General features: G+C 48.1%; 1 protein-coding gene across 1 annotated transcript in view; it reads left to right on the top strand.

Moving 5' to 3' along the window:
• Positions 1-26,051, top strand: part of INO80 (INO80 complex ATPase subunit) — a 148,684-nt gene that overhangs the window by 5,395 nt on the left and 117,238 nt on the right. Inside the window, exons 2-4 of the mRNA XM_075927122.2 lie at positions 20,676-20,861; positions 24,243-24,409; positions 24,534-24,601. Of these exons, the coding sequence (XP_075783237.1) occupies positions 20,719-20,861; positions 24,243-24,409; positions 24,534-24,601 (378 nt within the window). The 5' untranslated portion in view covers positions 20,676-20,718. The remainder of the gene's footprint in view (positions 1-20,675; positions 20,862-24,242; positions 24,410-24,533; positions 24,602-26,051) is intronic.

Genomic DNA, 26,051 nt, shown 5'->3' with positions numbered 1-26,051 from the left:
CAGCTGGACCTGGCCAGGCCCCCTACCCACTACACTTTGCTGGGGCTGCTGCGGGCTCCTAGCCCTGCTGCCACATGTCAGCCAAGGTTGTCGCGGACTGACACCCCCGGACTAGAGTCTCCCAGGGCCATCTGTGGTCCTGCCAGACCATGGGTGTTGCTGGACCAGAATGTCCCAGTTTAGGGAGGTACAATCTGTATAGTAGAGTCCCTGTCATCCGACGTAAACAGGACCGACACATGGTCGGATTACTGAATATGTTGGATGATAGGGACTGCTGCCGAGGAAGAAGCGGCCCTGGCAGGAGCCCCATCAGCTGCTCCTAGGGAGCATGGGGACAGCTGCTGCTGCCGGGGAAGAAGCGGCAGGAGCCGCATGAGCGGCTCCAGGGCACGGGGCGGGAGAACAGCCCCACTCGCTGCTCCGTTGTCCCAGGCAGGAGCAGCAGCAGCTGCTCCAAGAGAGTGATGGGGCAGCAAGCGGGGCCGTAGTCCCCGCCCGCGCTGTATCCGACCCTGCAGCTCCTGGGGACAAAGTCCCCGGGGGCTGCAGGGTTGGATACAGCGGAGTGTCGTATTACCGGAAGTCGGATAATCCGGACTCCACTGTACTTCTAAGTGAGAGAAGTTTTTAATTTCCATGTAGCCCTATACACTGTACTAATTGGGGGGAGAAGAGAGAGAGGGGCAATGTCTGTGATGCTTTCAGAGATACTTATAGCTGGGAGTCAGCTTACCACCACCTGCCTCCAGAGCAAGGTAGTCTTGTCTATGCACACTAATTGTTAGTTCCCTAACAAAACCACCCTCTTAGTCATTCTCCTCTGGGATTCATCGGTCCTGCCTATGCCTTTCAGGACTATGACTTCAAAGTGTCCCTCTGTGGTAGCCAGCCCCAATCGCTGAATACCTGCGGAAATCCCATATCCTCTGTTGCCAAAGGAACAGCATACCACAGTTTACCAGTTTTACCTTAGAGCACCACTCCTGTAATATTCACAGAGTTTAGTTCAGTTATAAAACAAAAGGAAAGAATTTAAGAGAGGTTGGAGATTCGAATAAAAACCAGTATGAGAAATGGGAGCAAATGATAATGTATGAAACTAACATCACAGCACACATTCTGAAGCAGGGTGGGCAATAAGAAGACAGTGGCTCACCAAGGTTAGCCCCTAGTAGGCTGCCACTACATTTACCTGTGCCTGTCATTCATTGACTGTGAATCGCTGTTCCTGGTTCATGGGAGCTGCGGAAAGTGGCATGGGCATGGACCTGGACACTGCTTCCTGCAGCTCCCATTGGCTGGGAACAGTGATCTGTAACCAATAGGACCTGCGAGCGCATGTAGTGAAGTAGATAAATCCAACAGTGGCGGCCCACCAGGGGCTTGCTCTGGCAAACCAGATCTGGTCTGTGGGCTGATATTTACTCCTCCACTGTTCTAAAGTGTAAATTTAACTAACAAGTTATCCTCCTGGCTAAAGAAGCTTCTCACCCAAAGTTCTTTCCACTGTTTTTCACCAGTTGAGGTGCGAGCCTTTCTCATAAAATCAAGCCTGCTGACAGTTTGTCTCTTCAGACTGATGGAGTACATATGGGTTCCTCTGTACTCCGGATACAGTTTCAAAAGTTCATTGTGTGACTCCTAAACCTGATGATACTTGCTGTTTGTCTTCCTATTATCCTCTCGTTGAAGATTTCACAATCCTTCACTGGCATTCAGTTCAGATTTGTGTGTTGAGGTCTGTTGTGAACCATGTAATCAGAGAAACATTTCTTGTTTGAAAGAGAGCCTGCTTTTCACTTTTACTGGTGTCCAATGCTAGACACCAATCTTAAGAACATTATTTTTAAGAACGTATATGTAACGACTTTATATCTGTATGTGCATTTTTGCCATGATCTTGTTGACTAGAGTGACAGTCTTTCATTAGAGATCTCACACAGTGTGCTTTACATTTTAGTTCATCAGATACCAGAACCAGGGGATCTTTTAACCTTAGGACAGTTGGCATCAAGAAGTCCTTGGGTTATAATATCAAATATCATTGATACTTCTCTTATAGATTATTCAGAGCATCTTTCTCTGTATCCTTTTCTTATGGTCCTACTGTTGATCTTACATCCGGTGACAGCTGTGATATAGAGATGAATGAAGTTTACTGCTCTCACTTGTGGGTATTTTTACTGTACTAGTATGTAATAACCAAATTAAAAACATTAAATGACATTCAAATTTTGCCATTCTTAACTTGTTAAACATTAGACACAATCAGCAAATATCAGTCCTTTCTCCCCTCTTTTTACACCCAAGTATATTTCTAAGAGGCAGAAGTTTTACATTATTTTTATCACTGTCAGTCAGTTGACAGTCTCTATGAATGTGTTGTGTAAGTTGGGAAAAAAAAAAGTTCCATGATAAATTCAGTGATGGGACCATTTCTTTTGTCTATAGTATGACTGAAAAATGGTTTAATGAATTTGTCCTCATCAGAGTGTTAGTATGTTTAAGAACACTGTTAAATTCAAAACAATTATTTGGTTATTCAGCAAGCAAAAGATTGATTACCCAGTATAATTGAATTGAGGAGGGTATTCTAGCAACCAACATATGTAAAACTTATTTAGACAAGAACACCTGTCATAAATAGATTCAATATAATGTAGCCTTCTACTTGTTTTCATACAAATCCTGTAAGTAGAATATAAATGGATTTAACATCTAATAAAAATAAGTTCTCTTCTGCCTCAAGTGTGGAAGTGGATATTACTCTAATTTAGGAAATACATCTAAATACTTTGGAACACAATTGTTCAACTGAAAAAAAAAATTGGGTGTACAAGTATTTGATGTATGCCAGAATACACACTTGTTACTGTGTAATAAAAATTACCCTTTGTGGTTACTACAGTTTTTTGAAGACTAGAGCAGAATAAACTTGAACCTCTTTAATCCAGCACCCCTCGGAAACAGAGTACACCAACCTAAAGTTTTGCCAGGCCAGGAAGGGTGCTGTGGGGTCTGGGTGTCAGAGTGTGGGTGCACTTAACTGCCGCCCTGATCCTGGGAGGACAGGTGGCTTGGCGCTCTCCACTGCTCCCAAGCACAGCTCCCCACCAAAAGCTTCTGGGGAAGCGACTCTTCATGTTGCCGTTCCCCAAAATGGGGGGCGGGGAAGTAGCAGTGCACAGAGTCCCTTCTGTACTACAGGAGTTCCCAGATTAGGGACACCCAAAGTATGGCATTTCAAGTGTATTAACTATTGCTTTCTAGTGCACTGCCTGAGAATCTTAATATTTGGCGTATGTACACCCCTCTAGATATCTGTTTCTATTACAGGCAGTCCCCGAGTTACGCAGATGCGACTTATGTCGGATCCACAGTTACGAACGGGGATTTTCTCGCCCCGGAGGACTGGAGTGGCGGGACGCCTGGTCCCGCCGCCCGCCTCCTCCGGGGCGAGAAAAGCTGCTCCCCGTCTCCCTGGTCTGCTGGGGGAGCCAGCAGACCAGGGAGACGGGGAGCAAAGCGGCGGAGGACCCAGGCCGGACCCGCGGCGCTGATCTGGAAGCGCTGCGGGTCCGGCCCAGGTCTTCCGCCGCTTAGCTCAGCGTCTCCCTGGTCTGCTGGGGGGGGGGGGGGTACAGCTAGGCACCGCTCCTTGGCACTACTGGACCAACCCGGCAGCACCCCAGCTGCTCTGCCCCAGGAGTCCTGATTCAGCCGCTGCTGATCAGTTTCAGCAGCGGCTGAATCAGGACGCCTGGGGCAGAGCAGCTGGGGTGCTGCTGGGTTGCTCCAGTAGCGCCGAGGAGCGGCCACGCTACTGGATCAACCCAGCAGCACCCGAGCTGCTCTGCCCCAGGCGTCCCCAAGTCAGCCGCTGCTGAAACTGACCAGCGGCTGACTACAGGAAGCCCGAGGCAGAGTTGCTCTGCCCCGGGCTTCCTGGAATCAGCTGCTGATCAGTTTCAGCAGCAGCTGACTTGGGGACGCCTGGGGTTCTTAAGTTGAATCTGTATGTAAGTCGGAACTGGTGCCCAGATTCAGCCGCTGTTGAAACTGATCAGTTTCAGCAGCGGCTGAATCTGGATGCCAGTTCCGACTTACATACAGATTCAACTTAAGAACAAACCTACAGTCCCTATCTTGTATGTAACCCGGGGACTGCCTGTATATTCAATAATTGTTCCCATCACACATTATATATGGGAGGATGCTTTAGTGCTGTGTTTAAAATTTGGGTTAGATGAAATTCTCCCAATTTACAGATTAGCAAAAAATCTAAAAACTCCAATTCTGTCCTTAGGGAAGAAAAGTGTGTAGTTGATATCTGGTGGCTATTAAACTCAAAAAGTAAAGATTCTACTTTCTAAAATTACTGATTTCATATCTGGAGAAAGTTTGTTCAAAGGCTGAAAAACCCTCAAAATATTTAACTTTTCAGGCACTGAGACTACTAAGTGTATATATCTTAAGTTATCTTTCTCTCTATATATATTTTAGACAATTGTGCATCTATGTGTGGGCGAATTGGTTCAAGAACTCCTAAATGGTTAGAGCTAGGACCACCAAATTTGCTATGCAGCTTCCTCTTATCCTACCTTAAAGCAAGGTCAGAGTTTGGTTGTGCCAGGAAAATGAGATGTGCCTGGTATTTGATTGTTTTCTATAACCTGTGAGGGGAGAGAGAGAGAAGGGATGGGATCCTCATAATTACCACTGGGGCCAGCAAGCACAGGAGAGAGCAATTCTGCAGAGTCGCCACTAGGGGCAATTGTACCACCAATAAATTGGCCAGCTGGGATAGAGCTCTGCCATCTTGCCTGTCACTGGTAAATGGTCTCCTTGCCTCAAATCTTTTGCCTTTGAACTGCATGCCCCTTCTCCCCCTCCCTCTCAGGAGCACCACTGGGTCCAGCCAGCTGAGCCCTGACTTCACCACACAGGACCCACTGGTGATGCCCTCCTAGCCTGGCCACTGCATGCCAGCCTGTGTGAGTCCTCCCTTACTCCAACCTCCTGGGCTGGGCCTGAGTAGTACTAGCAGGGGAGGCCTGAGTGGACCCATCCCCTTCTCCCCCCCGGGACGGGTCCAGGGAGCACTGATGGGGATGGCTTGCGTGGCTCTCCTTGTCCCCCCCCGTTCCAGGCCCAAGGGGCTCTGGTGGGGAGGCCCGGGCCAGCCCCTCTCTCCAAGCTGAGACCGCTCCCTACATTCCTGACCCACCACCCCAAGCTCTGAGCCCTCCCCCCACCATCCAGACCCCTACCTGGCCAACCCAGTGCACGCCAATGGGGAGGCCTGCTGATCTGGGCAGTGCCGGGTAAGTTTGTTAGTTACTTATATTTGGGACAATGATGGATGATGTATTCATATTACAATGATTGTATACTTCACATGCCAATGGTAACTAAGGGGGATATGAAACTGACTTTTAAAATTATACAGTTTAAAATGATCAGGTCTGCAGAACTTGAATCCAAGAGTTTTAAAAGAGCTGGTTGAGGAGCTCTCTGGAACAGTGTTCCCTTTAAAATTTTCCATCCATGAGCAGAGTGAGTTTTGTCTTGTGTATTAGCAGGGCTCCACGATAGTGGCGAAAACCACTTGCCATCCCTGCACCACGCATGCATGAGACCCGCACTGTGCATGCGCGGACCACTGGTGAATGGGGCATCCGGCTGAAATCTTCTCACCACGGGCAAGAAGATAAGCGTATTTGTTGAGCCCTGTGCATTAGTATTTATGTCATGTGCACCCAAGTTATTAACAAATATCTTACAAATATCTTACTAACCCTCTTCCTTTTCCTCTCTGCTGCCCCCCACCCCCACCCCTCACGCTCCTCTGCTGTGTTGGCGCCTGCCCTTCTTGCTCCCCTCAGTCCTCCTGGGACTTGCCCCCTCCCCATCCTTTCTGACTCCTGAACCTGTCCTTGTTCCCCCTGTGCCCACCCCTCCTCCAGCCCCACTGTTATCTGTAGCTGACCCTCCTCATCCCCTCTGGTAACACCTCCCTTTACTCACCTGCCCTGCCTCTCTCCTCAGCCCTCTGGCGCCTGTCCCTTCTCTGACTGCGTCTACCCTTCTGCTTCACCCCCACAATTCCCCTGGTACTTGCAGACTCTTGTGAACTACCCTTCTCCTTTAGACCAGCATACCTCAGCTGGATAGCAGATGTTATGAATGGCTGTAGGAATGGCAGAGCAAATGTTGATGGGGTTTCCTTTCTTGTATGGGCTAAAGCATGCCCGCAGGATTCAACTGACAACATTAAGACTGTGTCTACAGTAAAATTGTGCTTTTGTAACATTCATCTGATCCACTTATAAAAAAAATAAATGAATGATGTCTACTCAGCAACATTTGTCAAGCTTACACTGTCTGATGCTTCTGTATGTGAATGTGCATGTTCTTATGTCCACCGTGTGTGTCTCAGTGGCAGCGTATGGTGTAATTTCCTTGCATCAGAGGGAGGTGGAATTTGATGGGAAAGGTGTGAGCACGAATCTCTTCTCCAGGATGGCTCACTGTACAACATTGTGCAGAATATGGGGGAGAGGCAGGATTGAGTCAAGAGTGGAAAGAGTGAGGAAGTCTCCAGTTCTGAATTAGGGATGTTAAATTGCGAGTAATTGACTAATTGAATAGTTGATGCATTTTCCATCGACTATTTGATTAGTCGATAGGGCGCCTCTGCCTTTGAAGTGTAGCAACAGCGTTAGGCCTGTTGCTACACTTCAAAGATGAAAGTGCTGGGGGGAGCCTGGGATCAGCTGGGGACTCCCCCACTGACCCCAGACTCCATGCAGTGCTGCTGCTTTGAAACACTGCGGGGAGCCCAGTGTCAGGCTCCACACAGCGTTTCAAAGCAGCAGTGCCAGACTGAGCCCAGGGTATGGCCCCAGGCTGCACGTGGCGTTTCAAAGCAGCAGCGCCGTGTGGAGCCTGGGGTATGGCCTCAGGCTGCACGCAGCATTGCTGCTTTGAAGTACCGCCACCTTGTCCCCCCCCCCGCCCCCCGCTGCATCTTTCTGATAGAGGCAGCAATGGGGTAGGGGGAGCAACTAGTCAAACAGCCTGTTGACTGTTGGATAAGCATTTACTTTATTGGATAGTCGGCTCGTCGACTAGCCCTTCACATCCCTAATCTGAATCCTTCTAACCTATCTCTCTGTTCTAGTAAAGCTATTGTATTAGCAGGGCTTGACAAATCTGTGTATCTATTCGCCTGAGGCGAGTAGATTTCAGCCAGTTGCCCCGTTCACCGGTGGCGCGCACATGCGCAGTGCAGGGCTGGCGAGTGGATTTTGCCGCAGTTTGTCGAGCCCTGTATATTTGGTTTGGGTGGCTGTTGCAGTTTGGAACTAGATTAGTGGCCATCAAATGAATTGGATTTAGGCCTTAAAAGTCATGGTGTTTGAAAGAACATGATATGATGATAAAGCCACATCATACATAAGCACTTTGTTGTGAGTGAGAGAGAGATACTGACAGTTGAAATACAGGAGGCCCCTGCTTTGCGACGGCCCGATTTAAGATCCCCGCACTTACGATCTCTTCTGTAAGTGCGGAAGGGGCTGAAATCCCCCGACTTACATCCTCGGACCCGCAATTACAAGGGCATACAACACCTGTCATAAATGTGGGCTTGAGTTACGATGCTCCTGACTTGTGACGCTATCTCCGGAACCGATCACGTTGCAAGTCGGGGGCAGCCTGTAGCTAAGATCACTGTTCAATGTTGATGACAGAGTACTGTGCAAAGCATATGGTATGTAGTGCAAATCAGTATTACACTGTAAACAATATATAGCTATAGAGAGATGGTGCCCCTTCTCCCGCTCCCTCCTCTGCTGATAATACACTGGACTGGGAGTCAGTAGGTCTGGGTTTTATCCCTATCTTTGCCACTGACCTGCTGTGTGATCTTGCGCAAATCACTTCCCTTCTGTTTGCCTTTACACCTTTGTATTTATCTTATCTAGTTAGATTAAGTTCTTTGGTATGTGGACTGTCTCTTGCTATGTGTTTATGCAGTGTCTAGCACAATGGGGCCTTTGGGCATTACCATATACATATATATCACTAGTTACAACATATATGAAATTATATTATGGCAAAGTACTGGATATCACATTTGTTGCAACTAAGAACACTTAAGTGTATGAATTCTGGTGAAGTATTCCAATTAATGGAAGCCTAGTAGGCAATAACTTAGTAATGCCATACTGCTCAATCAGGTTCTCATTTCCAAATCATCAGGGGTGTGATCGTGCCCCCTCCCTCGGTCTGATCCGGGGTGCGGTCAGCCATTTTCCCAGCCGGTTAATTTATCTCTGCACATCGGATCCTATCACGTTCACCTTTTTCTCGGTTGGGGGAAGGAAGAGGGGCCTGGGCCCGCCCTCACTCACAGGCCCCAGCCCAGGGCCCTAAGGACTGAGACTGCGCTCCAGTCTCGGTCCAGCTGGCAGGGTCGTGCCCCTAAACGCGCCAGCCCACGGGCTGTTTCACCGCCCTGCCCTGGGCTACTTCCTTCCTCCCCCACCCCTCTGCGGGGGTATCTTTACTCACGGCGTCTGAGCGCCCTGGGGAGACGTTCACGAGGACATCCAGATCCCTCCACTCTCCAGCAGTCCAGGTAGTCTCCTCCTCTCTCTCCTGCCTCTCACGGCTTGGAGGGTTTTGAAGTTCCCGCTGCACCGGGAGGGGTTTACGCGCCCCGCCCCCGCGCCGTCTGGCGTGTTGCGTCGCCCCCCCCCCCTTTCCGTTCCACTGGCGGGGCGGAGGCAGCCTCAGCTGCGCTGCGGCGTCTCCAGCTGCACACAGCCGGCATGCGTTTTGTGGTGGTGCTAATCAGCTGAGCCGCAGCTTGGGAGCAACCGGCGCACAGCCGGTATGCGCATCGCGGTGCCTCTGAGAGGGCGCAGAATCCCGGGCGTTGAGTGCGGGGTCTCAGTACCCCATCATAAGGGGACACAGAAGTCTACTCTACACTCAAGTTTGTAAGAGGATGATATGAAACTTTCCATATGCCGGATGTCCATTAACAGACCATCAATCATCATTTTAGATTCCACATTAATGAAACCTGATGTTACTGTGGTAAATAGTCACAGAAAATCTGCTAGTGAAAGAAAGAAAAAATAAGCTGTAAACACCCCCACTCAAAAAAACAGCCATAGAAATATTGAAAGGAAAAGGAAATCAAAATTTGAGAGTCACTCCAGGGAGACACCATTAGAAATCTTAAATGACTCATCTGATCGCTATCCATAGCTCATGCTCATCTTTAAGGGAGAACACCATTGTGACATCATTGCACACCTACCAACTAATCCGCACTGGATCTAGTGTAACTGTTCAACAGTAGCGGTTATCTTGTTTCAGTACGATGAAGGAGTGATGTACAATTAAAAAAACTAATCACAGTGGTGGGGAAAATATCCAGGCACTTGAGGCTGTCTGTGTAAGTGCAGCTGTTGTACCAATAAAAGCAAGCAGGATCTTATGAGGGGGATAAGGCAAAAAGCCACATTTATTGTAAAGATAATAAAAAAATAAAGAAAAGATAGAAGCAAACAACGTTGTTTAACTACTTAACCCTTATACATATAAACATTCATTCATTCATTCATTCATTCAGGTTCTGTGTATTTGTTATAGTTACCAGCCTGGAAGTTGCTTGTGACAGAATACTGGCCAGGTATTCTGTACACTAGTGATGGTAGTGGGGAGCGAAGTCCTGATCAGATGCGCATCTGAAGCTCCTGGTAGGCTGGCAGCAGAACCTTGGACTCTGATTCCATAGTTTTTTAGTCCAGTTCTTATAGGAATTTTTTCCTATGCCAGTCTATGGAAATTGCTGCATCATGCTGATGTCTTCAGGGTGGCTGCCAGGTGCTCATCAGTGATCTCATCGGGTGGACCTCCAGTACTTGGTTTTCTCCACTTGACACCTTTTGGTTGCACTGGCACCTGACGCCTTCTTCAGCCCTTTGTTGCTGTATTCTCAGGCTGGCACCTCTCAGAACCATTCATTCATCGTCCAAGCACTCTCTTTCTCTTACATACATTCCCTAATTAATGTTTCCCATACAGTATTTTGTATAATAATAAAAGTTGTAGTTACAAAAGTTTCTGGGTGGTATTGCTTAAAACATTCTCTGAGTGCTGAGTAAAGTTACAATGTTTTAAAGAGAACAGGTGTCAATTATGTAACAATGCCCTTAGTCAATTACAGGGCTTGGCTCCCATAGCAGAGTTAGTGGCTTGACAATGCATTGTTACAATGTATCTCTGCAATGTCAATTTCAAGCAGCCCCTTGCACAATCTTGAGCATGCCCTGGGACACGGGGGGCGGGGGGAGGGGCTGTTTCTGGCTACATAGGATTATATTCTTAACAGTTCTAAGTTACATGACCTAATACATTATATTCTAAAGGGGCAATAATAATAAATCTAAACATTTAACAATCTTAACAAATAATAATAATAATTAATAATAAATCTAAACACTTTAAGTTGTGGGGAACAAATTATGGGGAGTCACTTCCATTTGGGGGAATCATTTTCAATACATTAATATGTTATCCCTACACAGCTTCAACTTTTAATGGCTCTCTGCATGCCCCACCCTGCCACTATTGAAAATCCAGATGGAGAATTCGTTACCCTACTCCGAATTGTACATTCCTTTTGGTTCTGCATTGCCAAATCCTCAACACCATCATCTCTGGCGATCAGCTGCTTAGCTTGACTTTTCACACCGTGGCTCCTCAACTCTTCTCTGTCGCCAGTTCCAGTCCTGGCACACTGGGCAGCTGCCCACCATGCAACCCCACCCTGGGAGCAGCTGGGGCTGGAGCTGCATGGTGGCTGAGGTCAGACCACAGTAGTAAAAACAGCACCACGGCCTCAGTTCCAGTCCTTGCATGTGGGATTCCACATGGCAGGCGGCTGCCTCCGTGTGCTGGGACTGGAGCCGGAGCTGTGGTGCTATTTTTAGTACCACGGCCCAGGCTCCAGCTTTGGCAGCCACCATGCAGCCCACCCTGACCACAGCTCAAGCCCTGGAGAAGGGCTGAAGCTAGGGCCAGGACTGCGTGGTGGCTGCCCAGTTGCTCCTGGGGTGGAGCAGCTCCCCTCCACACAGCCCTGCTCTGGAGCATCTGAGCAGCCATGCCGCGGTTATGCTAATGAGGTGGGCAGGAGGCAAATTGTTGGTGTGCACTTGTGCAGCACCCACATTAGAAAGAACTGTGCTCTGGACTATGAATTAATATATGAACACTGGAGAAGTTCTAGAGGACTGGCAAAAACCTAATGTACCAATAATTATCCAGGTCACTCTGTTTACTCTTTTCAAATTAGTTTTACAAGGTCTGTTTCCCATAAACCCATACTGACTGGCACTAATAGCCTCCTTTAGTTCTTTATTAAATCTAGCCCTGTTTCAGGAATTCCATTACTTTGCTAAGGATCAGTGCCTTTCTGGCCAAGTCTTACAGAGTTCAGTTCTTCCTGTGCTATTTAAGATCTTTATCAGCAATCTGGAATAAAACAAAATAATTACTGATTAGATTTGCAGATGACAAAAAGATTGGGGGAGCAGTAAATAATGGAGAGGGCAGGTCACGGATACAAAATCACCTGAATTGGCTGGTAAGTTGGAGTCAAGCAAATGTGTTTTGGTGGTAGGGATGTGAATGGTTAACAGATTGCCTGATAACCATCACGATTAATGGGTGATGCTCATTGGGTACTGGTTAACTAGTACCTGGGAGCATCCCACAGCCTGCCATGGGCGGAGGGCTGCTCCAGCCCCTCAGGGATCAGGAGCTGGAACCCCCTGTGCAGGGGGGCTGTAAACAGAAGCTGTCCCTCCTTCCCCGCACACTTAGGGCTGGTCTCCCTGCATGGGATCCCGCACAATCAGTTACCTTGGTACACCTAAGGTTTAACCAGCTAACTGATTACCTGGGATTTTGCATCCCTTTTCGATAGGTCCAAATTTAAGGTCACAGTCTTAATTTCTATGTACCTTCGTATTTAGCACGATGAAAATGATACTGGAGTGCAGATATCCAGTTCTGGTGTTTCCTGATTCAAGAAGGATGTTGATAAATTAGAGACATTTCATAGCAGAGCCACAAGAATGATTAAAGGATTAGAAAACATGTTTTTATAGTGAAAGATCTAAGGAGTTCAGTCTATTTAGTTTATCAAAGATGGTTAAGGAATGATTCAGTCAGTTTATAAACATTTACCTGGAGAACAGACATTTGATCATAGGGATGTTCCGTCTAGCAGACAAAGGGTATGACAGGATTCAGTTTCTGGAAGTTGAAGCTAAACAAATTTGTAATAAGATACAATTTTTTTTTTATGGTAGGGGTAATGAGCCGTTGGAACAACTTTCCAAGAAGTTGTGGTGGATTCTCCATTGCTGAAAATTTAAATCAAAACAGCATAATTTTCTAAAAGAGATGCGCAAGTTCAACCACACCCATTGAACTTGAAATAGAAATCAGTTCAGAGAAGTCTGATGGCCTCTGTTATGCATGAAGTCAGGCTATGTAACCACAGTAATTCTTTCTGGCCTTAAAATCTACAAATCTGTACTCAAAGGTCTTTGTAGGATCAAGGCTAAAAATGGGTACAGGATTCATTTCAGATGATGTATCTGAAGTACGGGTGTTAAAATGCAGGTATTTAACTAATTGAATAGTTGATGGAATTTTTATCGACTACTCGATTAGTCAATAGGCAGCCTGGCTCAGTTCCAGCTAGTGCTGGGTGCCGGACCAAATCCGTTGCAGCTCTGCAATTTAAAAGGCAGTATTGGAATTTAAATTTAAAAGGCAGCCTGCCCCCTAGCTCCTATTGCATTTTAAATTGCAGAGCCACAGTGGGGTTTTGTCCCGTATCCGGCACGAGCCGGAACTGAGCAGGGCTGCCTGCCCAGCCAGCAGTAGCCCCTATGCGCGGGGATTTGGGACCTCCAGCGACTGCTGCCACAAAGCAGCCCCTGCCCACTGCTGGGTTGCTGTGGACAAGGGCTGCTTTGCAACAGCAGCCTCTGCCCCCCGCCTCTAATAGAGGCAGTGGGGGAGGATGGGCGGGCACCGCAGAAATGATGCTGGGGGGAACTGGCTTTTAAGTAGGCTCCCCCCACCTCTAGCTCCTGCTGTCCTCCTTGCTGCATCTATAGTTGACTAGTTGACTGTTCCTTTACATCCCTAATCTGAAGCCCCCTGACTAAAAGCATAATCTTAAAATAATAAGCTTCAGTTTATTGTAGCAGAGAAAGACACTCTGAGGTAGGTCTGATTTCTCCCAGTGAATCTCTGCTGGCCTGGAAAAGCAAAGGACTTGTCCCTCTCTTGCATGGCTGCTCTTGCTCACTTGCTAAGACTCTATGTATGTGATAATGATGTTCAGTTGTAAACAGCAATCTCAAGCTGAACAAATGTATTTATACTCCTGGCTGGGAAGCTCCATATAACGGCTATTGAAGATTTTTATAGTTTCTTTGCTAAGATCAACTGCCCTTCTAAACAGTTCTTTTGGTCTGTGTCGTGTGTAATGACAGTGTCTCAAAAGGTATCCTTGAGCCACAAAATTTGAGGGAATATTTACATCTGAAATTTCAAGGTGTTGTAATTCTGGGGGATCTCAATCCAAAAAGTACCTGGAAGTGGGTCTGATCCTCCCTTCCCGCCCCTGCAAAGCTTCCATGCAAGGGAAATACAAGTCCTGTCCCCTTCCCCCCCACCCAGCCCAGCAGGTGCTCTCAAAAGTAGGGGGATATTGGACCCACCTCCACAAGTCTCTAGCTGCAGGAATACCCCTCCCACTGGCCAGGAGCTTCCTGTAGCAGAGGAAGGCACTCTGAGGTAGGGATGTAAACGACTAGTCGACTACCCGATAAGCATATGCTTGACTAGTAGCTTCTCTCCCCACCCTCACCTCTATCAGAGAGAGGCAGCAAATGGGGGGAGCAGGAGCCGTTTCTGTGGACAGTCAGCTTAAAAGCTGTTGCCCACCAGCACGGTCTCTGCAGGGGGAAGGGGAGGCAGAGGCACAGTGGGAATACTGTACAAGTAGGGACTGAACCAGTCCCCGCTTGTGCTGGTTCCAATTGCTGCGCCTCTCCCTTTGAAATGTGCAAGAGTCTCAGGCAGCTCTTGTACATTTCAAAGGCAGAGGCGCAGGGGAATACTGAGTGTCCTTCTTATCGACTAATTGAGTAGTTGATGGAAATTCCATTGACTACTTGATTAGTTGATTAATTCAACATCATTACTCTGAGATGGGTCTGAACTCTCCCTAGGCATGTCTACATTAGGAAATTATTTTGAGATTCCTAACATCAACTTAATTCCCATTTTAACAATCAAAATAGCATGTCCCCACTATGGGGAAGCATCGAAATTAATTAGAATTAATCCAGAATAGCGCGTCCACATTGAATGGTGCCTGCCTCAGACTTAGAGCCTCTGGACGCACTTTGGGGAGAGCACCAGGAGCGCAGATACAGGCAGTCCCCGGGTTACGTACAAGATAGGGACAATAGGTTTGTTCGTAAGTTGAATTTGTATGTAAGTCGGAACTGGCTCCAGATTCAGCTGCTGCCACTGAAACTGACCATGGGCTGACTACAGGAAGCTGGAGGCAGAGTTGCTCTGCCCCCAGCTTCCTGGAATCAGCCTGATCAGTTTCAACAGCTGCTGAATCTGGATCCTGGGACAGAACAGCTGGGGCGCTGCCCGGTAGGTTCCCACAGGACCAACTCGGCAGCACCCCAGCTGCTCTACCCGAGGCGTCCCGCAACAAAAGCCTGGTCTGCTGGGGGGGGGGGCGCACTAGCTGCGCCCCCTCCCCCTCCAGCAGACCCGAGCAAAGCTGCACAGGCGGAGGGACCCCGCTGCCCGTGTGGCTTTGCTCCTGTCTCCCTGGTCTGCTGGGGGGGTCCAGCAAAGCCGCTGGACCCCCCCCATCAGACCAGGGGGACAGGAGCAAAGCCGCCCAGGCGGCGGGGGTCCCGCTGCCTGGGCGGCTTTGCTCGTTTGCCCGGGAGCAAAGCCGCCCAGGCAGCGGAACCCCTGCCGCCTGGGTGGCTTTGCTCCTGTCCCCCTGATCTGCTGGGGGGGTCCAGCAAAGCCGCTGGACCCCCCCCCCCAGCAGACCAGGGACACCCGAGCAAAGCCGCCCAGGCAGCGGGACCCCCGCCGCCTGGGCGGCTTTGCTCCTGTCCCCCTGGTCTGCTGGGGGGGGTCCAGCGGCTTTGCTGGACTCCCCCACCAGACCAGGGAGACCAGGAGAAGCTTTTCTCGCCCCGGAGGATACGGGTGGCAACCCGCTGCCTGTGAGCATCGGGGCGAGAAAAGCCCCGTTCGTAAGTGCGGATCCGACATAAGTCGGATCCGCGTAAATCGGGGACTGCCTGTACTTCCTGTGGTTGCTTGGTCAGGCAAGCTGCGATATGTGCTTTCAGGGGCTCCTATCTATGGCTGTATCTCACAACCCTCTCATCCACTGCCTCCCTCTCGTGCTACACAAAAGGGACACAGTGGGCACGTGCCGCCATGTGTTCTGGTCGCCTTTGTGGGTGCCACAGCACTTACAGCATGGATCCAGAGCCGCTGCAATGCATTGCTAGTCTCATGGGTCTTGTGCTGCACCTCATGGCGCAGTACTTCCAAACTGCCTGCATGTGGCTTCAGCAGGACGAGGACCAGCAGGGCGAACCCCAGTGTGGACCCCAAGCCCTGCTCACTCAGATCCTGGCGCTCCTGCTGCTGAGCATGCCCCCTAATCCCCTAGACATCATGGAACAATGGTTCTGATGGCAGGAAACAAACGCAAGCTGGTGGGACCACATCGTCCTGCAGGTATGGGATGTCCAGCCGTGGTTGCAGAACTTCCACATGCAGAAGGCCACCTTCCTCGAGCTCTCTGAGTGTCTTGCCCCTGCCCTCGGGTGACAGGACACCTGCATGCAACCCGCTATCCCCGTGCAGAAGTGCATGACCATTTCCCTGTGAAGCCCATCATACTAGACAGCTACTGCTCTGTTGGGAACCAGTATAGTGTAGGGATGTTAAAATGTGGGTATTTAACTAATTTTAACTAATAGAATTTTTATCGACTACTCCATTAGTCGATAGGCAGCCCAGCTCATTTCCTGCTCATGCCAGGTGCAAGACCAAACCCTGCTGCAACTCTGCAATTGAAAAGGCAGTAGGAGCTGGGCAGCCCGCCCCCTGGCTCTTACTGCATTTAAATTGCAGAATCACAGGGGGGTTGTGTCCCGCACCCAGCGCAAGCCAGAACTGAGCTGGGCTGCCTGCCCAGCCACCTGCAACCCCTGTGCACGGGGGTTGCTGTGGACAGGGGCTGCTTCGCAGCAGCAGTCCCTGTGCGTGGGGAATCCCTAAGGAAAGTTGGGACCCCCCCGGCACAGGGTGTGCTGCCATGAAGCAGCCCCTTCCCCTCCACCTCTGATAGAGGCAGCAGCAGGGAGGCGGGGATGGGTGGTACCATGGAGATGGTGCTGGGAGGGAACCAATTTTTAAGCCAGCTCCTCCTGGTACCAGCCCCTGCTTCTCCTCTTTCTGTCTCTGTTACAGAGGGTGGGGGGTAGGAATGCAAGTATTTGACTTGACTACTCCTTTACATCCCTAGTTGGTGTGGGGAAATCCACAGGAGGGGCTGTGGTCATACAAGTAGCAGAGGCCATCAACCATGTGCTACTATAGAGGGCTGTCACTCTGGGGAATGTGGACAGCTTTGCTGGCATGGGCTTCCCGAACTGTAGGGGAGCCATAGAGGGCATGCACATCGCCATCCTGACCACTGTGCCTTGGACTTTATCAACAGAAAGGAGTGCTTCTCCATGGTGCTTCAGGCCCACATGGATCACAAGGGACACTTCACTGAATTCAGCATTGGATGGTTGGGGAAGGCGCACAACACTTATATCTTCCAGAACTCCTGCCTGTTCTGAAACATGCATGCTAGCACTTCTTTCCCCAGCCGCACCATCAGAGTTGGAGAAGTGGACCTGCCCATTGTCATTCTGGGCAACACAGCCTACTCCTTCCTCTCCTGGCTCATGAGGCCCTACAAGGGCAGTCTGGACTCCAGCAAAGAGCACTTCAATGCCCAGCTGAGCTGGTACTGCATGGTCATCGAATGTGAATTCAGCTGTTTAAAGGGGAGGTTCAGGACTCTCCTAACCCACCTGTACCTCAGTGAGTGCAACATCCCCTTCATGGTGGTGACCTGCTATGTGCTCCACAATCTTTGTGAAAGCAAGGAGTAGACTTTTCTGCCAGGTTTGGGTGCTGAGGCTGAATCTCTGGCTAGGGAATGAGTAGTCGGACACCCAGCGCTTTTTTTGTAAACAAAAAAGGTGCCAGTACTAGGGTTGCTGAGTTTAAAAACAAAAAAAAAGGGCCTGGGGAAAACTTGTTGAGCAAAAAATAAGGGACCGGGGCCAAAGTGCGGTCACGGTCCCTTTCATTGCCGTGTGTCCTGTCCTGAGTGGACTTGCGTCCAGCGTGGCACGAGTGTTCCCAGGGCCGGCTGGGGGCTTTGCTGGAGAAAAGCAAGTGCTCCCAAAAAAAGGTACCGCTGCATACCGTCCCAAAAAAAGCACTGAGGACACCAGTGCCGTTCTGAGAGCACATCAAGGGGCTTTACTCGTCAGAGAGGCCTTGAGGGAGAGTTTCATGCAAAGCCAGTTGTGAGACTCTCCCACATATCTCTCCACAAGGGGCCCCTGAATGTGCCTTTCATTCCCTACCCCTCCCTTCCCCTGCCCTCCCTTTCCACCTTCCCCCCCTCTTCTCCTCCCCTCCACCCTCCCGGCAGAGCAAATAATAAAGCCATCTTTGTTGCAAAAACAGGACTCTTTATTGGGGGGGGGATGTAGAATAGGGGAGGGACTGGGGAAAGAACCTGGAGTGGGGGAAGAGGGGTGGTGACTTAGGGATGGGACTGAGAGTGGCAACTGCCTCCGGGTGGTTAGGAGGCTTCGGCTGCCCAAAAGGTCCCGCTGCCCCATGTTCTGAGACTCTGGTGGCCCATGAGAAGGTTAGGAGGGGAAACCATGGGTGGGGCGGGGAGGTGGCTGGTGGCCCATTCCATGCACAACACTATACACTCCATCACCAAAGTGAGGGAGGGGAGTGTGGTGTCGTGATGGCATGCCAGCCAGTCTCAGGTGGCCCCTCTGCTCCGGCTCAGCCCAGCACTCCTCCCGGTCAGCACCCCACTCCTGGCACTCCTCCTCACTCCTGGCTGAGGGACCTCAGGCAGATTATCTGCTCCTTCATGAGGTCCTTTTGGGTGCATTTCCACCTGTGGATCCTGCGGAGTTAGGTAGATGGCATGGGAGGTGGGGGACATGCCAAGCTTGCAGTTGGCCCACCTGCAAAGAAAAGTGAGAAGGGCAATCATCCCGAGCCCTAATCTCTGAGCAGACACCGAAGGTCTTGTTTCAGATGATGGTGATGAGTTTTGAGCAAGGCCATATGTTGCTTAGACAGTGGGCACTTTCCTGCAGGGGCACGGATGTCCCGGGAGAGCATCACAAACAACACCCACAGCCCGGAGACAAGCAGGCATGGGAATGTGCCAGCCAGGGTTGGGGCCTGTGGTCAGGAAAGGGCGACAGGACACCTTGGCTTCCTTCGGTGTCCCCCACACGTTGGGTCTGGCACTGGTGGCATCCCACAGAAAGAGAATGTCCATCCCTGCCTTCTGGAGGTGGGGGCAGGTGTTGGGGGAGGTGTGTGTGAGCAGCACAGGCCACTTCCCTGTAGCACTGTCTCCAGCTTCCCCTTCTCTTCCTCCCCCGGAAGGTTCCCATGCATGGGTTCAGTCTCCTCCACATAACCATGCTTGATCAGAAGTGGACACTGCCTGAGTGTGGGCATGACCCTGTGCTGTGTGGGGCACTGCTGTGGAGTTTCATGACCCCAGACTCCTTAGTGGTGGCTTGTCATGGGAAGGTGTCCCACCACAGAGGCTGGAATAAGACAGGCCTCTCCAGGAACCTTGTGACAAGAACCAACGGGTTCCTGTATGAGGGTCATTGTGCTGAGTGCCCTGGATTGGTCCTCCAAGTGCATGCAAGTGCACAGGCTGTTGTGCGATCCCCAGGTCAAGTTGGCTGGGAGAAGAATGCCCAGCCTGTCACCTGCCCCCACATGTAGATAGGGAAAGTTATAAACTCAGCCTGGGAGACTTCCTGGGAGGGGGGCGACCGGCTCCAGGGTGGGGAGCAGGTCCTGGCTGGTGGGCACAGTCGTCTGGCTGGCCGCTGCCACCACTGCTGCCGCAGCCTCATCCTCCACCATCCTGCCCTCCTGGGCATTGGTAGAGTATCTGGGTGTGCCCTTTGTTGGCCAGACTGCCAGCAATCTGGCCATAGACGTCGGCATTCCTTTTCCTGATGTGGGGATCCTGGAGGTTGGTCTCTTCTCCCGTGCCTGCAGAGGGCCCCGTGGGGCTGGACTGCTCTGGCTAGATCAGTCCTTGTCCATGGCCGGCCTTGGCAGGGAGCTGGCTGCAGAGCCTGCAATGAAGCCTCCCTGGAAGTGGGACCAGCAGTCCTTGTCAGCCCCACTCCCAGGGAGCGGGCTTCACTGTGGCAGCAAAGCCTCCTCCCCTAAGCTCAGGGCTGGCAGTGAATCCTCCCCGGTATAAATCTCATTCTACTTTATACTGCAGAGCCTGCGGTGTGTAACCATGCAACCACTGGGATTTTTAGTAGTTACACGGTTACCTTTTTAAACAAATTTTTATATCCTAAATGTATATTGAAATAAGGTGCTTGAGAGCTAATCAAAGGGAGGAACAAAAGTTTTATGAGCTGGGGACAAAAGTGGCCAATGATGTAGCAACGGTAGAACAGCATAATTTGCTGGCTTCTTTTGAAACTTATTTCAGGCAATTGGTCTCCCACTGTGTGTGATGTAATCTCTTGTTAAAAAGTTACTGCCATATTTAAAGTGCCGTAGAAACAATGAGTCCCCTAAACACTTTTGTGTGAGGTAGATATGTATTATTATTATTATTCCCATTTTATGGCACAAACTGAGGGAGAAGTGACTTTTTTTAACACCGCACATAGTAGCAGACTCCGCAATAAAACTAATCTGAGTGATGATCTTTCCTGATGCCATACTTTTTGAACATATATGATTTGAACATATATAATTGGTTTAATTTCCAAAGTCAGACTCTTTGTTTCTAATATCTAGGTACCAACAGTTAGGCCTGTTTGTAACAGGATGAAGATACACTTCAGAAAAGAGCAACAACTTTACTGTTGATTTTATTAAAAATGTCTTTCTGCTTAGAGTTTTTTGTTCCAAGACATTTTGATTTCATGGTATGTGTTTGGGAAACCTGTTTCACACCCCACATCATCCCAATTTTCCATTGTTCTTGGTGAATCTTTTGGTTACTTCAGTAATCTCTAAACTATAATCTCTTTTGACTTGGAATCCTATTTTTCATGGTCTTCTGTGCTTAGCATCTTTTGGGGTTCTATAAAATAATAGGCAATACATTCTCCCAGGGCACCTAATTCTTTCTCTGCAGCCTCTTGTAATTGAGATGGTAGTAATGGGCACATTTTGTTCTCACCCAGCTGTGTGTTTGGAGGCTTCTGTGCATGAGGAGAGATTTGTTCTATGGCCTCGGAGCTGGGTGCCAAAGAGGATGGCAGCTGCACAGAGCTGGCGAAGCCCCTCTATCTGCAGTGTCTGGAGAAAGCTCTGCGATTGGATCAGTTTCTACGACAGACATCCACCATCTTTAACAGGAGTATATCCAGGTACCAAAAACCTTCTGTCTTAGGCTGGGAATACCCAGCCTAATCTACACTACTGCCAGGATCCTGTGCTGCCACGATTGATATGTAGGGGGTCGATTTAGCAGGTCTAGTGATGACTCATCAAATCGATCACAGATTTGCCCTGTACTCTACCCCAAATAAGAGGAATAAAGCCAATGGATTGTGCTGGAGGTGGGAGCAGCATGTGAAGCATCTGCCCCCTCCCCCAGGCTCACAGCTGTTCATATAGATACCTGCAGCATCCGCTTTTCTCCGAGGTGTGGGTGATGGGGGCAGGCAGTGAGCCTACCTCTGACTCCCCTCTGCGTCCACTGGCCAGATCTGAGGGCTTGGCAGGCTGGATGAGGCCCGTGGGCCGTTTTTTGCCCAGCTATGGAATAGACCCTGCTTTTCCAAGGATTTTTGTATTGTGGACTTTTTACCTCATGCTGATTGGTTACTTCGCTGATTATTAGTTCAGATATAATGGTCAAGAATTCTTTTTCTAAGCTTTTACTAAAAAGTAGGTTTATTTTATTAAATCTTAAAATTAGTTTTGCAGGGAATTGGCCCTTAATCATTTGTAACATCTCAATACTGTCGTCAGATACCGAATTGTGTGGTAGGAAGCAAATAGAAAAACAATTTTTTTCTCTTAAAAACAAACCAACCATCCTGCCATCTTTGTAAAGCATGTTGAGATTTTCCAATGAGAAGTGCTGTGTAAGTGTAAAATATTATTACATGTACTAGTTAAGCGCGACTTTAGTAAATCTGTTTAATTCAGACATTTCACTTTCTGTATGGAAATTTATGTGAAATAAAAGGTTTGTGGGGAAGGGGGCAAGTTAGGAAATTGACTACTCATAAGAAAATGTAAAAAGGAGTAGAATTTTTTTATCACTACTTAGTGCTTTTATGATTTCTTTTGTTACATTATCAAAGAGCAATAGTATAGTTAAGGGTGAGCAGACCTTTCTGTTCAAGAGCTCATTTTTTAAAGTTCTCAAAAATACATATGAATATATATAGGCAGATGATTGCTTAGAAAACTTCCATGAAATATCAGAGCAGAAATAGAGTTAATGATGCAAACCTGTGATTATTTGCTCCAGTGCTTAAGTTACAGGCTCTCCTTCAAAATAACCCATTTTAAAAAAATCTGTTCTTTTAAAGGCTTTTTTCCCCCCGCCTCAGAGATGAGGTGTGTGTATGTGTGGAGAAATGTAGAGAGAATCCACATGAAACTGGTATCGGTGGATTTCTCATTTCGTTTAGTGAATGCCACAGAGAATCATCTGTATAATACTATTTCAAAAGTTGGAAATTTTTCTGATTTTGCAAATGGGTTCACAACTGTTGGTAATCAAATCTTAGATCAAGAGTGGGGAACCTCAGGCCCGGGGGCCAGATGCATCCTTTGACTTGCGTGGATCCAGCCCTTGAGGCTCAGAGTCCTCCTCCAGTATTGGGGATCCTGCAGTGGTGGTCCAGCCTGGGTCCCCCTAGGCTCTGATGTGCGAGGAGAATGTGGGGAAAGTCTTTCTCCTTCTCAACTGGAGGTCACATCAGTGAGAGTTTGTTTTGGGTTTTTTTGCTTCTCACTTGTGTGGGGCCTCCAACTGATTTTTTTCTCTGTGGGTCACTGCATCCCGACTCAAAAAAGGTTCCCCACCTCTGTCTTAGATGGAAGGATAGAAACAAAATATGACCGTGTTTCAAAGGGTTATATAATACAGGCACATCCAGTTTGGCTTAAAATGTATTATGCCAGTGGGGAACCAGGGTAAGTTTGGTGTAATTTTGGAGTCATCGGGTCATGGGTTTTCTACAATACAGCTTCTAAAGAGACTAACTCTTACTTTTCAGTGCACTCTAAATGCGTGTTGAGGCAAATTACCTTGAAAATAGTTATGCCACAGAATAATAGATATGGTGAATTTGGGGTTACCTCAGCAGGGAGTCCCCAAAATTTCACTCTATTACCTGCTTTTAATTTTCAGGGTGTCCTAGAATCATGCGCACACACAAAAAATTAGGTCAGGAACTGAGATTGTTCATTCTATAAACACAGCATTAAGAAACATGGGGGCATTGAGAATGGAAATGACACATGAGACAGCTATGTAGTGTTGAGCAGGGTTCCTTCTCAGCTTTAGGGAAGAAGCATGTTTCTCCAGCTGCAGCAAGATCAGTAGGGAACTGCCACAGCAGGGGGGGGAGAGACATGCTCCCTTGGTCCTAGCAGTAGGGCCCAATTAAGAAAGGTGCTTTAAAAGCTGGGGCTCTGAGCTGCAGCCTATAAAGCCTTTATCTTCCAGGTCACATCCATCCCCCCAGAAGGAGCTGCGTCATTGCGAGTTGTCCCTGTGCTGCCCTCGCCTGGAGGTTCTGCCCACACAACTCCCATTGGTCATGAATCATGATTCCTAGCCAGTGGGAGCTGCAGGGGGTGGTGCCTGCAGGTGAGCGTTGGGCAGTATGGGCCACACAGAGCCACCTGTTTTCCCCCCACCATTAAATGGGAACTGCCCCAGGTAAACACCGCAACCCCTGAGCACTCTGCCATATCCTAACTTCTTCCCAGGACCCTCTGCCTGAGCCCTGAGCCCCCCTTCCTCATTCAAGTTCCCGCCCCAATCCTATACCCTAACCCTGAGCCCCCTCAAACACCCTGACTCCTGCCCAGATCTTTTGCCCTGAGTCCATTCTCACTTTCAAAACTTCTTGGCCACAGCCTTGAGGCCCCTCCTGCACCCAAATGCTCATCCCCCCCCTTCCCCACATACACTCTAAACTGGAATTGGGGGAGAGGTAGAATAAGACATGGAGAGGGAAATGTGGGAGTGAAGGGCGGAGGGCTAGAAAAAAAGGAGATAAGGCAATTATTGGGGGTGGAGTGGGATTATGGCATGTGGCACTCCTTCAGCAGCAGGTGTAGCTCCCCAGCTAAACAGGCCCAGTAAACTCTGACCCTGAAAGCCTATCCCCCTAACCTGGACACCCCCTACAACCTCCATGTGATGTTGCTATTGACTCATTTTCCTATTTCCCATGATCCTTCTTCCTGGAATAATAAAGCAAAATTATGACTTCATGTGCCTTACATTTATATTTTTAAATCACAGCACCATTTTATTAAAAGTTTTATGATACTGTCAAATTATCGAGCAATTGACAAATTCATGTAAGACTTTAATATTAGGCAGTGCTTTAAAGTGTGTAATTATTTATTGCAGGCAGTTTGAGACCCTTCCAATGTATATTTCCTAATCTCCAGTACAGATGTCAACACAGGAAAATTACATTTTCTGTAATGTCTTTTATGGATGTCCTTATCCATCTCTGAGTGTTTTCCTCTCCTGCTGTGTCCTGTTGCAGTGATGAAAGCGAGGATGGATTGGATGACAATCCTTTGCTGCCTCAGTCTGGGGATTCCCTGATGCAAGTTAAAGAAGAGCCCCCAAATTCATTGCTTGGGGAATCTTCTGGAGCAGGAAATTCGGGGATGTTAAATACACATTCCCTCAATGGAATACTGCAGCCAGGTGAGTGTATATCAGATTGAATTCCTGCCTGGTAGGGGGGGAAATTCCTTTTCTGTTTATATTTATAGTTTCTTTCTTTAAATTCAGTTATTTCTTAATAAAATAAAATGTCTTCTTTAAACAGAGCCAAAGTCAGAAAAAGGGAGTCTGTATAACTTTTCCAAACTGAAGAAAAGCAGAAAGTGGCTGAAGGTAAGAGTATTTGAGGTGAAGGGAGTTGTGACCAAAAATTATTGTAGTGTAGTCTCTAGGGGTGTTCTACCTGGCCGGGGGAAACAAAAGTGGTTCTGGGGTGGTACTTCCTTGCTTATGAAGCTCTTGAATGCTTTAAAAAAAAAAAAAAACTTGAACCTGTATGTCTGTTTATTAATTTGTGCATTATTCATGTTTATTATGGCAGTGCCTAAGGGCCAATCAAGACTGGGAACCATTGTGTACGTAGAGTAAGAGACATTCTTTACCTTCAAAAGTTTCAGTCTAAATAGGCAAGGAACAGTCATGATGGGGTAAGGATAAGCAGAGTCAGGAAAGCAGATTGAACAAAGTGATAGCATCCAGTGTCATGACTCACTTTTCTTTTTATTAATTCATTTTTGGTGGGTTTATTTAAGCGAGAAAAGCTTAAATGGAAAGACCGAGGAAATGGAGAGGTGAAGGAGATAGGGGAAAGAAAATACTGGCAGGTGTGGAGTGAAGCTGAAGTGAAGAGGTTGCTCCAGTCCTTTTTCCCACCTCCCTCAATCAGCCAATTAAATATGGTGCACTAAATGTTTCCTCCATTTATAAGTCTCTTAATGGTTCATTTAATTTTACCCCTCCTTGTAAAGACTAAATGATGTGTTATTGAAAGTCTAGTTACTGGTGTTCCTTATGCATTAGGATTGCTTGGCAGTGCTCTGATGATGCACTAAAACTGGCACCTGGCATCATCCAGGCAAACCTTCACATGGCATTGAACCATATAACTTTTATCCCCCGCTGCTTACCCTTTTGGTTATTAACATGAGCTTTATGGCCATAGGAAAGAGAACAAAACCAGGGCTCCCAAATGCTTCAGCAACTCCTGATTATCAGAATAACCCTTATGGCTATGGAAGTGGGTCTGGCCCACGAAAGCTCATCATCTAATAAACCATCTTGTTAGTCTTTAAAGTGCTACATTGTCCTGCATTTTGTTATAGATTAAAGCAGTGTAAAGGCTGCTCTTAAGTCATATCAGCAGTCAGACTGGTATGCTCTCAGCTTCAGGATTGGGAAATGTCAGGGTAGTCTAAAAGCCATTTTTGTAACCCTTGATCTTCAGCGGCACCAAGGGCTCACTGGGCACAGCCTATGATCAGGATTATTGCTCTGCAATGCAGTTTTAGGAAGAAACTGCAGTGCCATTTTACTGAAGACAGAACATAGCATTGTGAAGTTGTGTAATTGTGCAGGGATGTAAGAATGTTTTGTGGAGTTGTGAAAAGAGGTAATATGAGAAATTTTAGTTTGCTGTTGCCCTTCTTTGGTCTCCTCTTGTTCACCTCACCCTCTTTATTAACTCAGTGTAAAATTTGACTCATTTTCAGAAAATTTTGGTGTTAGTTTCTATATTTTTAAGGGGAAGGAGAGCTTTTATTTAGATTTTGAAAACCTCCAAATC

The sequence above is a fragment of the Pelodiscus sinensis genome, chromosome 5 (assembly GCF_052426305.1).
Source record: "Pelodiscus sinensis isolate ZL-2025 chromosome 5, ASM5242630v1, whole genome shotgun sequence".
Lineage (NCBI taxonomy): Eukaryota > Metazoa > Chordata > Testudines > Trionychidae > Pelodiscus > Pelodiscus sinensis.
This window is presented reverse-complemented; position numbering and strand designations above follow the sequence as displayed.